Below are 16,777 nucleotides of genomic sequence, written 5' to 3'. Positions count from 1 at the left end.
GTAGAGTTTACCCTGTATCATCACTCTTTATCATTTTTACCCTTGTGAACTAAGTATCACTTGAATATAAATACTGTGCTTCTTACATTATATTGTTTCCACGTAGCCTTAAAAACTTTTCGGTACGTTTTATGCATAACTCTTCTAAATAGTATACAGCAGAATTTCCTTTTTAAAGAAATGTGAAGATGTTAGCCTGTTAATAGGGAATGAACTTTAAATGATGAACGTTTTGATGTGTTGGATTTTATTCCTTCATTTTCACTTATTCTTGCTGATTATAACTATTATTATTATTATTATTATTGCTAAATGGGCTAAGATTTTTTTATATCTTTTTCACTGGTAAATATTTCCTTTAAAACATTTTGATAATAAAGTATCGTCATAATCTTGAAGTTTCAACTTTAACTTAAAGCTAACCAGTATAGTTTTTTATGAAAATAAACAACAATGTATGACAAATGCGTATGTGTTATGTTGTGATTCATAAGTTTACACTAGAAAACTATCTTCTCTTTTATTACTGAAATCCAGGTCTTTTATCACAATGGACACTATCCTGGTCATCCAAAAATTGTTTCACAATCAACATCTTGTAAGTCGTCACTTAGCTCTTTATTATATTTATATTCAATATATAGTAGCACTTAGCTGTATTATTTCACATTCCTAGTCATGTTTAATTATTAAATGTTTATATTATCGATTTTCCAAAAACATTATATTTTAAGTTGTGTGTGCAGACAGATGTACAGGTGAACACCATATTAAAATATAATACCTTAAATTCAAATTAAGAGATTAAATTATTAAAAGAGTTCATAAAATAATTCATAAAGGATTTATCTGCACAGACTAATATTATGATTATGCTTATGGCATTACTTCATGTTAGTAACAAGCGCGTTTGTTTTGTGTATGTGTTAGAAATTGTCACCTTATTTTATTCTGTCCCTCAAGCATTTGCTTAGCAGAAGCAGGCGTCACATACAAATCTGTGCTGATTTACCCAACTGAGCTAGGATACGCATTCCCTAATAACAGTGTGGCTTTTTCATGTTTTGTCACTAATATTTTAAAATATTTTAATCAAAATAAAGGTCACTCTAGAAAAAAATCCCTGAAACGAAGAAAGCTGTGTGTCACCTTCCCCCACCGGTCGTTCTGCTTCCCAAAATGACCACTTTTCACCATTTCTGTCTTCAATTCTCGTATAGTTTCCTCCATATGTAAAAGCGATATTGTCTGCTGCTCTTTCTAGAGTTTTAATGTTGCTTATTGATCTGAGCCTGTGGAGGAAGAAGACTTAGCACACTGCTTTAAGTTTTCTCTACTTTTTAGCTTTGTAAATTCAATTCAATTCAATTCAATGTTCCCGGTGCAGTGTTACGAAGCACCTGATGTCACCTGCCACTTCTCCATCTTTGTCAACTACCCGCAGGTGCACAATCATTAATGCTCCATTTTCCCAAGTCTTTCCAAAGAGGGAAGACATAAAAGCAGCTTATTTTCCAAACTGCTTCACTAAGTCCCATACAAAGTTTTAGTTCTTTCTGCTCAGACTTATACAATAAAAGCTCCTAATGTGAAATGCCAAACAAATTCAGCCAAGTATCTTTGACTTTATTTCCCTATACTTTTCTTTGATAAGCCCTTACCATGACAACAGCTTCATTGAGTTTTTCCGATTATGTACATAACTTATAGCAGCAGCATTTATTCTTGCAGTCATAGACTCCCCTGCGCATTTCATACTCCTATCTTAACAGGCCAAGCCTGGCACCGTTTCCCTCAGAGAAACACCGAGTGGGAAACACAGCCAGCAAGGGGGTCTGGCCAAGAAAATACTGGTAGCATTGCCCGCTGCAGTCCAGGGACTATGAACTCTTCGACTCTCTAGAGGCAACTGAGCTATAAGACTGAGGCCATATGTGTGGGAGCGACCCCGGCTTAGAAGCCCCACGTCTCTCTTATAATAGTTCCACAGGCATAGCTACCAGATGTGCCCACAGGGATGAACCCAGTAACAAGATGTGCCAGGGGGTAGTGCATTCAGGGAAATCAAGGCCAGGGCTTCCCACCAGGACACCATCCTTCATACATAACCCTCCTGTCCAGATGCCGTTTAGAAATCAGGGATTGCATTTACTTAGCAATGTTGCCTGGTGACACAGCCACTATTTCATCTTTATCAGATTTCTACTTCAGTGGAGCTAGAGGGTTATCCCATGCTCCTTTTTTCCCATAAAGCAGAAAAAGTATTAACTCTTTGCTAACAATAGCATTCTCATAAGAGATAAATGATGTCTTCACATTTTAATACTGACATCTACTCCAGGGGAGGTCTTGGGTTTCGAATTGCAAAAGCACAGCTGCTAGAAATGTATTACTGAGTTTCTCTGGTATCACATTCCATCATGTGCATTTTGACAACATTCCCAATTGAACTCCTGGGGTCCTTTTCTTCTGGAACTCTCTTAGGGTACCATCATAAAATTTTCCTTTATCAGTTTCCCAGTTTAGAATTGCTGTATTTGAATCTCATGTTTTTTTTTTTTTTAATTTTACTGGTTTATATCTTCTAGTGTAAGAAGAAAATATTCTAATTTCTGCAGGCATGAAAATATCTGTATTCTATTCTAACACAATCAATATTTTGCTCTGGCATAGATTCTAAGTTTAAAACTATAGAATTTAAAGTATTTCAGTTTTGTTCCCCTGCATCCAGTATTAATTTCTAATGCCATCCTGTTTCTCATTCTTTTCATATGTTCCCACATTTTATTTTCTCTCTAGAAATTTTAGGCTTTCCTCTTTATTCTTGGTCTTACATGGGTCTTTTTCACTTATTTTCCTGGATGCTATTGGCTTTCGTGACCTGGAGACTTGTATCTCCGGGAAGTTTTCTTTGTTCCACTTTCTTTTTGCAGTCTTTTTGGAGCTCGTCTTAGTCACATTTTGGAATCACGGGTTGATGTATTATTTTGGCATCTGCCTTTTGTGTTGAGGGTTTCTTTGAGAGTTCCGTTCTCATGGGCAGTCTGTTCATAGTTACAGTGAGACAGGGGAGAAGGTGATTAGAAGTTCTGTGGTCCTTAAGGGGCCATATTGACTGAGGAGATTCTCTGTGCTGTTACTGATTTATTTTCTCCGGCATCATTAATAATCTCCAGAAATGAGTCCACGACTAGCCCTCGTCGTAGGGTGGAGAGTGCAGGATGGTCCCTCAGGGGAGGGCACAGGGCCAGTGTCCAACCATTCCACATGCAGACACTTCCTTTACTTGCTTCCGTTCCATGCTAGGCCTCCTCCCTGCTCTACTCGGAGCCTGATTTTACCTCTAGACGCTTACCTTCTCCATCCCATTTTTCGAAAGAGTAGCCTTGTGTCCCCTCCCTGGTGTGTCTTTCAAGAGATGCCTGGTTTTGCTGTAAATACACACTCGATCGTGCCATTTTGGTCTTTTGATTGGCTTCCACTGTCCATGGCACCTGGGAGCTTGAGGCCCAGGTGTTCTCGGGAAGGTGTGTGTCCCTCGTCACCACATGCTTCTCTGGTTGTGGCTTCCTCTCCTTTGTTTCCTACCTTCCAAAACTTGTCAAAATCTCTCAACCTCTGGCTCCCCGTCTCCCATCCTGTCTGCCATCATGGATCCTCGCCTCGGTCAGTGTTACAGGGGCTCCTAGGGAGAAGGGAGAAGAGCAAGTCTTAAGCCACGAGACATATCTGAAGCCTTGGTTGTTCTATTATTAATCAGTTTATGGAGGCACATCTGATGCTAGGTCATGTTTCTATAGAACCAACAGCCCTAATTAATTGCTATGATTGCAATGCTCACTCAACACCATTTGGTGCGATTTTTTGCAAAATGTCTAGTATGTGCTGCTGGCCGTCTCTTTCCCACTCGATAGATAGACATACATATAGACATAAATATAGATATAGACACATACACGACACATGTATAGGCAACCTCACAACACCTTTCTAAAGAAGATCAAATCATTCCCATTTTATAGATGAGAACATTTAAATTTGGACAATTTACTCAGTTTGCCCCGTGTTAAGAGTCAAAGAAATGCCAGAGCCAGGATGTAGACTCAGCTCTGACATCTAACAATCTCCATCTGAAATTAATTTTCTATGTTCCTGTCTGTATGAATTTCCAGTTAGACAGCTGGAGCATGAGACATGCTGTTTGGGCAGCCGTTGGCCTGGCTGAGTCACTCCATCTTTCTGGTTGTAGGAGAAATGTCTCATGCTCAGAAGTCTTCCACGGACCATATAGAAAATAGGTTCCCCTTACTTTCTTACCACTTTATTTTTTTCCTTTAAATATAAGGAAAATATATAATTATTTTATTTACCTGCCTAGCCTTTGTTTTCCCCCAAAGATAAGGAAAATTCCCTCAGAACTGGTGCCTTTTAATGCCCTATTTTCTTTCATATCCCCAGAGATCGTCACAGTTTTAGGACACGTAGCATTTGCTCAGTCAGTATGGGATGAAGAGCGGTACCAATCAGTTAAGGCAACGATGGATGTTGTGACAGATAAACCAATCAGTTAAGGCAACGATGGATGTTGTGACAGATAAACCAATCAGTTAAGGCAACGATGGATGCTATAACAGATAAACCCCCAAATGCCAGTGAAGTAACAGAATAGACATTTATCTCTTACTCCACACCAACTGGGGATGTTTGTGGGCATGTAGAGGGTGCGGTTCTCCTCCACACACCATTCAAAACTCCAGGTTGACACGGGGGCTGGCCTCTCCCACGCGTGGCTTCTGAATTTGTGATGACAACCGGCATCCAGCCAGCAGTTTGGAGAAGAGAGGACGTGAAGGGTCTCCCCAGAGGGGGGAAGCATCAGACTCAGAAGAGGCTTATATGACTTCTACCCTTATCTCCGTTACCTGGACACACTCAACAGCAAGGAAAGCTGGTCCAGAAGGAAGAGAAAAGGGGTGTGCTTAAGAGTCAGCCAGTGTCAGCCACGGGCAGGAAGGAAGGAAGCCAGGGAGGGGAGGAGGGTGTGCTTCAGTCACACTGAGCTATACGGACTGTCTTCAGGCAAAATCACAGGGAGGTAATGCTTTGTATAAGTTTTCTCTTCTGTCCAACAAATTACTGCACACTCAGTGGCTTTACACCACACCCGTTCATTAGCTCACAATTCGGTAGGTCAGAATTCCGGCTCCATGTGACCAGGTCTTCTGCTCAAAGCTGAAATCTAGATGTTGGCCAGAATGAGTTTTTATCTGGAGAACATGCAGAAAAATGCTTCCGAGGTCATCCCAGGTTGAGGGAGTGCTGTTTCTTGCTGTTGTGGGACCGATGACCCGATTTCCTTGCGGGCTGCAGACCAGGGCTTGCACTCAGCTCCCAGAGGCCCCTCATGTTCCTTCCACCTGAACTCCTCCATCTTCAGGCCAGAGCAGTGTGTGGGATCCTGGTGCTTTAGATCTCTGACTTCTGCTTTTAAAGAACTCATGATTAGTTTGGGCTCACCCAGAACAAGTTCCATATCTTCCAGTCCCAACTGACTCAACGCTTGAATTCTCTCTGCACAATCGCTTTGCAGCAGTACCTAGATTAGTATTTTCTGAAGTAACCAGGACCTGGAAATCTTGGGCACCATATCTTGGAATTCTGCTTACCATATATTTCCTTCAAAACACCCAGTCTTCTCAGCCTATCCCTGCCCCAAACGTACAATTTCTGTATTGCCTTAGAAACATGATTGAAGAGGGTTGAACTTGTTTCCTCATTGAACATAGTAAGAACACTAAGTCTCTCCCTCTCTTCGTGAACCATGGCCATGGTAGTGAACCCTGATGGGCTGCCCCTCATCCCCTTGGGTGCTCCACTCCCTCTGTGCATGATGTCAATTCACAATCCATCATTATGGATTAACCATTAATCCCTAATCCATAACCACTCTCTTGCAATTACTCTTGGATCCCTTGATCCTGTCCACCAAAACCCCGGGTGTAACAGTTCCCTTCTTTCTCTCCTGCATCATGATTTCCCCTCTGTGCTGGATGGGTCTCATCAAGAAGCAGTTGTTAAAAACCAACAAAAACCAGCAACAACCACAATATTTCTTTTGACCCTATTTCCTCTTCGGCTGCCACCCTATTTCTTTACCCCCTGCACCTCCCAACAGTAAAACTCATTTCATCCTATGTCACTTGTGAGTCCCTTTGCAGGTTTCACCTTTCTCCTCCAACCTTTGAATACTGAAGTGTCTCAGGGCTCAGTCTTGGGATTTCTTTACTCTCTATCCAATTTTAATTTCCTGGTGAATTAGTCAATCTCATAGCTTTAAGTAATAGCTCTGTGTTGAAGACTCAAATTAATGTCCAGTCTTAGCCCCTTTCTCGCGAGATTTATGGTAGGAGAGCCTCAGATCTGCATATCCAGTTTCCTACTTGGCGCCTCCACTTGGGCATCTAATTGTTCTTTCAGACTCTCAAATCCAAAACTGAGCTTCTGTTCCCCTCAGAAGGCTGCTCCGCCCACAGCCTTCCTGATCTCCATTCACTGTAGCGCTGGATGACTACTTCCCCTAACTCCAGGGCCGTCAACCTCATCTGAACCATTGTCATATTTTGCCTGGGTTATGGCATTTTCAATAGGGGTCATAAGGATCTGTATAGTGCACACGTCAGAGTTTATTACTCCTCTACTCAAAATCCTGCAAGTGCTACACATTTAACCCCAAAACCCGTGTAACCGGGAATTCCCTGGTGGTCCAGTGGTAAAGACTCTGCGCTATCACTGCAGTGGGCCTGGGTTTGAACCCTGGTTGGGGAACTAAGATCCTACAAGTTATGCAGTGAAGCAAAAAAAAAACAAAACGAAACTAAACAAACAACAACAACAAAACAACGTAACCTTAAAGTGATTTACAAGGCCCTCCAACCTGACCCTCGTCTTCCGCCGACTCCTGGCTATATTTTCAAATGGCATTTCCTGCTGCCTATCCCTCTCTCCCTCCACTTCAGCCTCTCTGGATTCTTGCTGCTTCTTGGACACGGGGCATGTTCCTGCCTCCAGGCTCTCACCTAACTACATCTGTGCCTAGAACAAGCATCCGCCAGTACCTCCTTAGCTAACTCCTTACCTTCCCAGTCTTTATCATCTTCCAACCTACTTTACCATTCGCTTACTTATCGTGTATATTCTTAACTCTCTGTCTTATGTCCCAGAACATCAGTCCCACGAGGACAGGGGTCTTTGTCTGTTTTGTTCTCTGAGACATCGTAAGTACCTAAGTCAGTGTTTGACACACATTAAAGACTCAAAATACTTTGTGTGAATTGTGAATAATGAGTACTGACTATGCTCCAGGCATGATGCTAAAAGTTTACAGTGAATCAAACTCGTTTAGCCTCATTTTAGGAATTAGAGATGGAGACGCAAAGATAATAAGGATTTGGGCCAAGGTCCCAGCTAGGAAGTGGCGGAGCTAAATCTGGCTCTCTAATGCCTCTGTGGTACTTTACTGCACTTTCACTGCAGACAAACAGTATGACCTACTTATCCAGGGCAGAGGATATTTCCAATACACTCTCTTTTCTCTGCCCTTCCTCCAAGAAAGGGTGTGATTTCACATTAAACCTTAGTGAAAATACATGTCAGGGTAAGTCCAATCCCAACTGTAGAATGCAATAATTTTGTCCCTTGGTTAACTGATTGTATACCTCAGTGAGCAGGTTTATCTCTGTGGGGCAGAGACATTTCTGATCCCCTTAAGAGGCTACCTACTTCTGCATATAAAGTTAAACTATAGGAGGTTCTCTCTGAGAATTGTAACTAGATTACCTCTTCGGTCCCTTCACAATGGAGTGAGTGAAAGAAAGAGAATGAAATCTAAATGATAGTATCTCATAGAAGGACATTATTTGATAGGAAGGAAGAGAATTGCTCTTCTATGCTCTGTCATTCTTAAAATATGAAATGTTTTATTGGTTCTGAACAATATAGGCAAGATTTAAAAAATCAGGAATGTATTGTCTTTGATCTCATTCTAAAAATTGTATTTTTTGAAAACTTCAAAAGAAATGAAAACGTTAAACTGTAAGGTGATTTTTTTCAAAGAATCCAGCAAAATATTTGACATAATAAGCTCTCTTTATGTGTCCTTTTTCATTTCTAGATAATTCTAATGCACTGATCATATTTCTGGTATTTCTGATTATTGTGACATCGATAGCCCTGCTTGTTGTTCTCTATAAAATCTATGATCTGCAAAAAAAAAGATCCAGGTAAGAGTTGATTTTAAGATGAAGAAGTAATAATAGTAGTAATAATGATGCAAACCCATCTATGAGGCCAGTTTGGAACCAACTAAGTGAAAAATGTGAATTCAGAGACGATAGCACGAAGTCCAGGACATCACTGACCTTTTGATCAAAGACTTTCACATGGTCTTATTGGTTTATATTAAATATTAACATTTTCTACATTCACTAATAATTGGACGGATTTCCTTTAATAATAACCAATGAAAAGAATGTGTCTTTCTTTTAGTACAAAGTGGTCAGAGAGATCTAGAAATGACAAAGGAGAGAAGTATCTAGGGAAGGATATGCATTCCTCTGTCCAGGAACAACTACATTTTACGAAAACCAAGAGGTTCCAAATAAAATAATGTGGTCAGTTATCCGAGTTTGGCTGACCACCCGTGATTGGTTTCTTCCTCCTGACTTTCCCCCCGCCCATCGTCCCCTCCCATCCCCTGCCCTTTTCCTTTTTGTCTTCCCCACCTCCACTCCCTCCTTCCTTTAAGACATTCATTAAACATAAATTGATTGCCAACTAAATTCTGTGTTTCTTAAGGGTATGCAGACTTACATTTCTTATTTTCACAGCAATTTAGATGAACAGCAGGAACTCGTTGAAAGGGGTAAGTATGCACGTTTTTTACTGATGATTATCCCCCTCCCCTTTGAGTCTACTCATTTGAGATAAGAATTCAATATTTTAAAAAATCTAACCTGGACTTCCTCTGTGGCTACAGTGATGAAACTTAAGTTATGTATTTATTCAACCAGCAAGGATCTATGCATTTCCCAGAGTATGCCAAATATTGTGCCAGCACTGAAAATACGTCAGTGACAGGCCACAGACTCTGCTTTTAAAGGTTTAGAATCTAACAGAGGAAGAGAGACATGTGGACAAATATGACAGATTTGATAGATACCATCGTCGTGGATTGTGTGTGGTTCCATAGAAAGATGGAGGATGGAAAGCTGCTTGTGGAGAAGGCAGGAATCTGGGTCTTCTAAGATTGTGGGGAAACACTGAGGAAGGAGCAAATGGAAAGCCACACAAATGAGGAGCTCAAGTGTATTCACGTCCCTGCAAGGGTGGGACACTGGCTGTTCCCACTAAAGGCACATGCAAGGACATGACAAGAGATTGCAATTTGACTTAGGAAATGAAAACATAGTCCATTTGTTCTCTCTTTTTAAAAACTTTTACAGTTTTTACTTCTTTCATTTCTCTTTAAAAATGTGTTTTTTGATCCATTTAAAGGGCAGGAGATAAAGAAGTTGAAAACATATTTATAATATAGGACATAGTTTGTTTTTGTCCTACTCAAGACAGGAAACATTTCAGAACTCCTCTATCTGGTTTTAACTTGTCTCCGAAGGGTTTCCCTCTGCCAGGGCAGGTCCCAAATCCATAAGCTGAAGCTTTTGGGCAGGTTCCTTGGAGCTCCTCAATAGGCTTTATTTTCCATTGCAGAATCTTCCCGACACTGTATTTTATATTCCACTTGTTTGTTAATCTTCCTCCCTTGTCTAGACTGTGGGCTCTGGGATGGCAGGGAGGCTTTCCCTTCCCATTTAGTGCTTTATCCCCAGTACCTGGGTGGGCATGTGCATTCAATACGTGTCAATGAATAAATTAAAGTAGGAGATAAAGTGTCCCGAGCGTTAGTTTTTATAAGTCGGCTGAGGGACGGATGAAGATCACAAGAGTCACAGGCACCTAAGACAGGAGGGGCACCATTGCCAGGGGTCAAGGAGCATTTATCTCAAAGTTGACACTTGCTCCTTGGAGTGGTTAGAACTTACCCAAACTCCATAAAACCCCAAAGGTGACCCTAGGTCAGAAGGAATGAATGCCGGAAATCTCCAACCACCCAAAGAAGCAGCCATACATGGACACTTTGACAGTTATGACTGGATAGAAAATTTCCACGGACAAAAAGATAAATGTACAACCCTAATGGACATCTTCTTTCTTCATCTAATAAATAGGGGAAATTAACATGAATACTGAAAAAATACCGTCAGATATTCCTGGGATAGTAGAAGTTGTTTCAGTATTCATATACACTTACAGCTATTTACATTAATATGTATTTTGTTCTTTCGTAAGTTATTTCACCAGCCTAGCATATAATGAGTTTCACTCTGGTGGCATAAAATATTAACATAATCTGTTCACAGTCAACCATAGAGATTATCACATTAAGATGAGTCCTGGGTATAGAGTATTCACATATTCTCTTATTTGTATGTTTACAGTATTTCACACGTTAAAATAGATACAATAAAAAGAAAAAAAATTACAATATAGATGAGTATTGTTATTGCCATAAAATGCTTTTAATCTGACCAAAAATGTAGATATCCTCACAGTAGTGATATTTGGTCTGGAATCTGTTCATAGATAGAAAATGAGGAAGGACATTCTATGTAGAGAGAACAGTATGTACAGAAACATGAGGACAAGAACGTGTGAGATGCACTTGGAGAACATTCACGCCTAAGATGTAAAGCAAGTGTAGGAAACAGTGTGGTTGAGATGGGTCAGGTGAGATAATAAAAAAGGATCATATATCACATTAGACATTGAAACTTTAGCCTTCAGGCTATGGAGCACAAACAATAGTGTGAGATTTTTTTTCAACAAGCAGAGCTGCACGCTCGTATTGGTATTTCAGAAGATGAATTTGTGGCAGTTTAAAAGATAAATCAGGGTGGGGACAGGCTGGAGTCAGGGAGAAGAGTCGGGAAGGTGTCCTTACGTGGGTGAGGAGGAGAACGGAGCGTGACCACAGGCAGAAAGGATGGAAAGTACACGGTGACCTGTTGGATACGGGGACAGAGGGAGAAATCGTGGGTCACCTGGAGGTTTCCGTCTTGAATGACTTTGTGAATGGCGGTCCTGTTTGCCAAGACTTGAGATACTAGAATAAAGGGAAAATTACTTTGAACATCTTGACTTTGAGGTCCCTATGGAATAACTGAGTGGAAACTCGGAGAATAAGAGGGAAAGATTAGTACAAAGGCCAGAAGGGGGCTGGAGCACAAGATTTAGACGTCATAAGTTTACAGGTGAATCTTTATGTGTGAATGAGATTTTCCAGGTGGAATGTGTATGAGGAGGAAAGACACTAAGGACTGAATCCAAGGTATATATTTAACAAAATTTGCATGAACCAGGGAAAGAGAGACATTAACACTAGTCGTGAATCTTTACTGTGTTTAAAGATGATGAGAAGCAACTGATGCATGTGGAGCCCATCCATGCAGATATTTTGTTGGAAACGTACAAGAGGAAGATCGCTGATGAAGGGAGGCTCTTCCTGGCTGAATTCCAGGTGTGTGCTCTTCTCGACACGTGATGAGAAAGTTGACTCTGTTATCAACGTAATTCACCTTAAATGTATTGTATAACCATTTGCCTTGATAGTTTATCCCACGTAATATTGCAACGGAGTCAAAGCAGCTATTTATTAGCAGATTTTTCAGAACAGAAGAGAGACTCATTGTCATAAAACTAGTCAACATTTCAAGACAATGTTGCCTCATTGTATGAATACTAGTTATGAAGCTGTATCTCGAAACGCATTTGGCTGATTTTGTGCTCTAGGTAATCATCCAAGTGTGTGTTTCAGTGAATTTTAAAGTGGCAGAGCAATAACTGCTAAATTTGCTCTCCCTCATGGGATTTATTCTCCAAGTAGCCTATCATTCATTTTTCTTAAAGAGTGTTTTTTGCATAATTCCTAATAATGTTCAATTACCATATGCAACTTGTTCATCGCTGTAGACGAAATACGTTCCAGGAGGTGTCATTTGCTCAAAAGGATAAGCAGCAAGGGGAAATGGTTTTTCTTGAATCTGCTGTGACCCAAAGGATCTTTGTGTCTTTCAGAGCATTCCGAGGGTATTCGGCAAGTTTTCTATCAAAGATGCTCGAAAACCCTTTAACCAGAATAAAAACCGCTACGTTGACATCCTTCCTTGTAAGTGCTCATCAAGAACTGGATTTCCATACATTTGGTCTACTTGATTATTCATGATTTCACTTATTGAATATTTCTTTTCTTTGAACAGATGATTATAACCGTGTTGAACTCTCTGACATAAACGGAGATGCAGGGTCCAACTATATCAATGCCAGCTATATTGATGTGAGTGAAAAATGCATAACAGCCACATGGTTTTATATCTTCATCATTTTGTCTCTGACCATTTTCATTTTTCTGGTATCTGTGCATTCTGTTCAGCTCCTTCTTTGTCATGGCAAACTTTTATTTGTTTAAATATTTTATTTTTAAAAAATTTTATTGGAGTAGAGTTGATTTACACCGTTGTGTTAGTTTCACGTATATATACATATATCCTCTCATGGAAAATTTTTAGAAATATTATTTGAAATGATTTGAAGGAAGCTCATAAATGCCATTGATATAAACAACAAAATCACTAAGATTTGCAAGAATGGTTATTTATTATTCGTTATTGGTGCTAGGTAATATAGGATTTTTCTTTCCAAACAGAATGATAGCTAAGAATTAAAATGCTCTTGTACCTGTTATACGCTGGATATTATCTAAATTATCTATGTGTGTATTTCTCATAAGAGCCCCGTCTTTGCGCCTCACCATAGAAGAGAGGACTGGGAGGCTCTGGTTAATTTGGTACTTTTGCCCTTTTTCTTTTTATTTATTAATTTTTGTTTTTAGTAAATTTATTTATTTATTATTTTTGGCTGTGTTGGGTCTTCGTTGCTGTGCGCGGGCTTTCTCTAGTTGCGGCGAGCGGGGGCTACGCTTTGTTGCCGTGCGCGGGCTTCTCACTGCGGTGGCTTCTCTTGTTGCGGAGCACGGGCTCTAGGCGCACGGGCTTCAGTAGTTGTGGCAGGTGGGCTCAGTAGTTGTGGCTCGCGGGCTCAGTAGTTGTGGCTCACAGGTTCTAGAGCACAGGCTCAGTAGTTGTGGCTCACAGGTTTATTTGCTCCGCGACATGTGGGATCTTCCCGGACCAGAGCTCGAACCCATGTCCCCTGCACTGGTAGGCGGATTCTTAACCATTGTGCCACCAGGGAAGTCCCTGCCCTTTTTCAATTAGTAACAGTCTAAGGATGTAGTGCATGTTTAATTTATCTAAAATGTTTTAAAATGTTATTTATTAAACAATTGTTCAGTAAGTAATGCATCACACGAATTAAAAAAAAATTAAGCAGTATAAAAACACAGAGAGACTTAAAAAAAAATTCCTCCCACCCAATCCACCGTTTACCCAGTGCCTCCACCTACCTTAAAAGGTAACCTCTATGTCGTTTCCTGTTTATCCAGTGGGAGTTTTTTAATACACAAACAAGAAAACACCAACATTTGTTACCCGCTCCTTTATCCAAAAATGTTAACGTAATATTCACACTGTTCTGTATAATGCTTCATTTACTTAAAACATGTATCTTGGATACATAAAATACCACTGTAAAAAGCAGGGACTGTCAAGCTTTCTCTCTAAGGGGCCAGATAATAAATATTTGGGGTTTTGCAGGACATACCGTCTCTGCCACAGCTACTCGGCTCTGAAGCCCAGTGACTACACTTCTATAAACAATACATAAGGTGGCTGTTCCGAAAAACAAACTGCATTTACAAAATCAGGCCATGCTGATTTGACCCACAGGCTGTAGGTTTCTGGCTCTGAACACAGAATATTTCTACATCTTTCTTTAATATTTTTAGAGTAATTCTTGGCATAGCTGCACTGTGATGTATTTAATCAGTTCCTACAGTGACAAGCGTTAAATACGGTTTCTAATCTACTATTGCAAACAATGGTTTAATGAATAATCTTGACTCATATTATTTCTCAATGAGTTTCAGCATATCTGTAGGATAAATTCCTCAAAGCAGAACTGCCGGCTCAAAGAGAATATGCATTTTTAATTTGAAAAGACATTTCCAAATTGTCCTCCACTGGGGCTGTACCCATATATGTTCCACCAGCAAAGTATGAGTGTTTATTTCCACACAGACGGCCCAAACAGTGACTATTGAAAATTGTTTTTGACAATCAAACAGTTGACAAACTGTCTCGTACTATCATCCATGCTGGTTTATGAGGTAATTTCAAATTTTTCTCAAAGAAAGAACAATTGAAATTGAGGTTTGGTTTGTTTGTTTTGATCTACATGATTATATAAGCTTTCACAAACTTTCAGTGAAGAAAGTAAAATATTCAAATTCTATCTATCTATTCATTTATTTATTTAGACAGTGTATTAATTCTCCAGAGTGGACATAAGAAACATCACAAACTGAGTGACTTTAAACAACAAAGCTGTGTTACCTCGCAGTTCTGGAGGCTGGCGGTCTGAGATGAAGGTGTGAGCAGAGCCATGTCTCCTCTGAAGGGTCTGGGGGAAATCCTTCCTTGCCTGTTCCAGCGTATAGTGGTTCCCGGCCAGCCTCGGTGTTTCTTGGCTGCTAGCTGTATCACCCTGTTCTGTGCCTCTGTCATCACGTGGCCTTCTTCCCTGGGTGTCTCTGTGTCACTGTGTGTCCTGTCTCTTATAAAAGATACCAGTCGTTGGATTTAGATCCCATCTTCACCCACTATGACCTCATCTTCCACAAAGACCCTATTTCCAAATAAGGTGACATTCTGAGATTCTGAGTGGACGTGAGTTGTTTTGGGAACATTATTCAGTCCACTACACACGATTTATGTAAAATTATGGAATAATGAAAACAAACTTTTTTACTTGGATCGTTCATGAAACAAGCATCTGCAACTTCTGTGCCCTTTTGTGAGATAGCTGATGATTTTCCAGAGCAAAATTTTTGACATTAATGATTATGATGACTATATAATAATAATAATAATAATAATACAAATTATTATACATTTGCTATTTATCAGTCATGAATTTAAGTGCTTTACATAGAGTGATTCAATGAACTCTCACAGCGACTCTGAGGTGTTCCCGATTTTGCTTGTAGAAGCAAAGCTAAGATGTTTTTTCTCAAGCATTCTGTCTGGAGACAGCTCTCTATCCTGTACAATGTCCTACTTCCCAGCAACTTTGTTTGATGCATAAGAGTTTTTGTAGGGAGATTGGGATTGACATATATACACTAATATGTATAAAATAGATAATAAGAACCTGCTGTATTTAAAAAAAAAAAGAACACACCCTATCACCATACACAAAAATAAACTCAAAGTGGCTTAAAGACTTAAAACATAAAACATGACATCAAAGACTCCTTTAAGGGAGCATAGGCAAAACATTCTCTGACATAAATTTTACCAATGTTTTCTCAGGTCAGTCTCCCAAGGCAGTAGAAATAAAAACAAATAAACAACAACAAAAAAAAAAACAAAAGAAGAGTTTTTATATTTTTGTTTCATGTTGTCCCTGTAAATTCTGTCCCAAGCAACACATACCTCTTGCCCTGACATGTGCTCTTGGTATCCACAATGCAATTTCTTGTTCATATGATATTCAAAAGGCTTGCTTTGGGCTTCCCTGGTGGTGCAGTGGTTGAGAGTCCGCCTGCCGATGCAGGGGATGCGGGTTCGTGCCCCGGTCCGGGAGGATCCCACGTGCCGTGGAGCGGCTGGGCCCGTGAGCCATGGCCGCTGAGCCTGCGTGTCCGGAGCCTGTGCTCTGCAACGGGAGAGGCCACAACAGTGAGAGGCCCGCTTACCGGAAAAAAAAAAAAAAAAAGGCTTGTTTACAGTGGCAACTAACACTTTCAAATGTGAGGTCATAGTCCAAAAATAATTACTAAGACTGTGTCATAATTTTGGCCTCTATTTTAACTGATTCTGTAGGTGCCCACTGCAGGCCTTCACAATTAGCATTGAACAACTTTATTTGTGTAGAGTGTCTTTTCCAAACAATAACTTGTTCTTCAAAGTAAAGTCATTGAGAGCAGATTTTATAAGGATTTAGACAGTCTCTAGGAAAAAAACCCTTATATTTTCTGTTCAAATAAATATGGTAATTATAGTATCGAGTTCTACTTACTTTTCTCCAGCAGACCTGGGAGCTCATGGAAAGAATATGTCTCCAGATTTTAGATAGGTACTTGACAGACTGTAGCCACTCAATGAATACTTGTTGAATAAATGAATGTATGACTAATACTGTATCATGAGATAGAAGTTTCAAGAACTTGCTGAAATTAATTATGAATTATTGTGGCCCACGTGACTGAATTTCACCTAAGGGCAAAGGTTATCCCTCTGAAGGGCTTTTCTGATCACTGAGGTAAGTTTGAGGAATAGGAGATAATTTGGAAGAAACTAGCACAGGGTCTCACCTGTCTCTATTCCTTCTTTGCCTTTGTATCCAGAGTGGAGAGAGAAGACATTGTGGGTAATAAAAAGAAAGTTATTGTATCTCTTATCTAGAGTGGGAGAAAAGGATTCTAGGGAATCAGTGGTATATCCCAGCACTCGTGAAGAGGTAGACGTATGGGGCTAAACTCAGG

At 40.0% G+C, this 16,777-nt stretch overlaps 1 protein-coding gene across 4 annotated transcripts in view; it reads left to right on the top strand.

The window, feature by feature from the left end:
- PTPRC (protein tyrosine phosphatase receptor type C) overlaps positions 1-16,777 on the top strand; it is a 120,216-nt gene that overhangs the window by 84,634 nt on the left and 18,805 nt on the right. For all 4 annotated transcript variants that reach the window (XM_067027438.1, XM_067027444.1, XM_067027437.1 and 1 more), the window contains 6 exons: positions 538-598; positions 8,171-8,279; positions 8,886-8,920; positions 11,523-11,632; positions 12,190-12,280; positions 12,372-12,448. In XM_067027438.1, coding sequence (XP_066883539.1) covers positions 538-598; positions 8,171-8,279; positions 8,886-8,920; positions 11,523-11,632; positions 12,190-12,280; positions 12,372-12,448 — 483 coding nt within the window. The remainder of the gene's footprint in view (positions 1-537; positions 599-8,170; positions 8,280-8,885; positions 8,921-11,522; positions 11,633-12,189; positions 12,281-12,371; positions 12,449-16,777) is intronic.

This window comes from Kogia breviceps, chromosome 1 (genome assembly GCF_026419965.1).
Source record: "Kogia breviceps isolate mKogBre1 chromosome 1, mKogBre1 haplotype 1, whole genome shotgun sequence".
Taxonomy (NCBI): domain Eukaryota; kingdom Metazoa; phylum Chordata; class Mammalia; order Artiodactyla; family Physeteridae; genus Kogia; species Kogia breviceps.
Note: the sequence above shows the minus strand (reverse complement) of the source record. Positions and strands in the feature narration are given on the sequence as shown.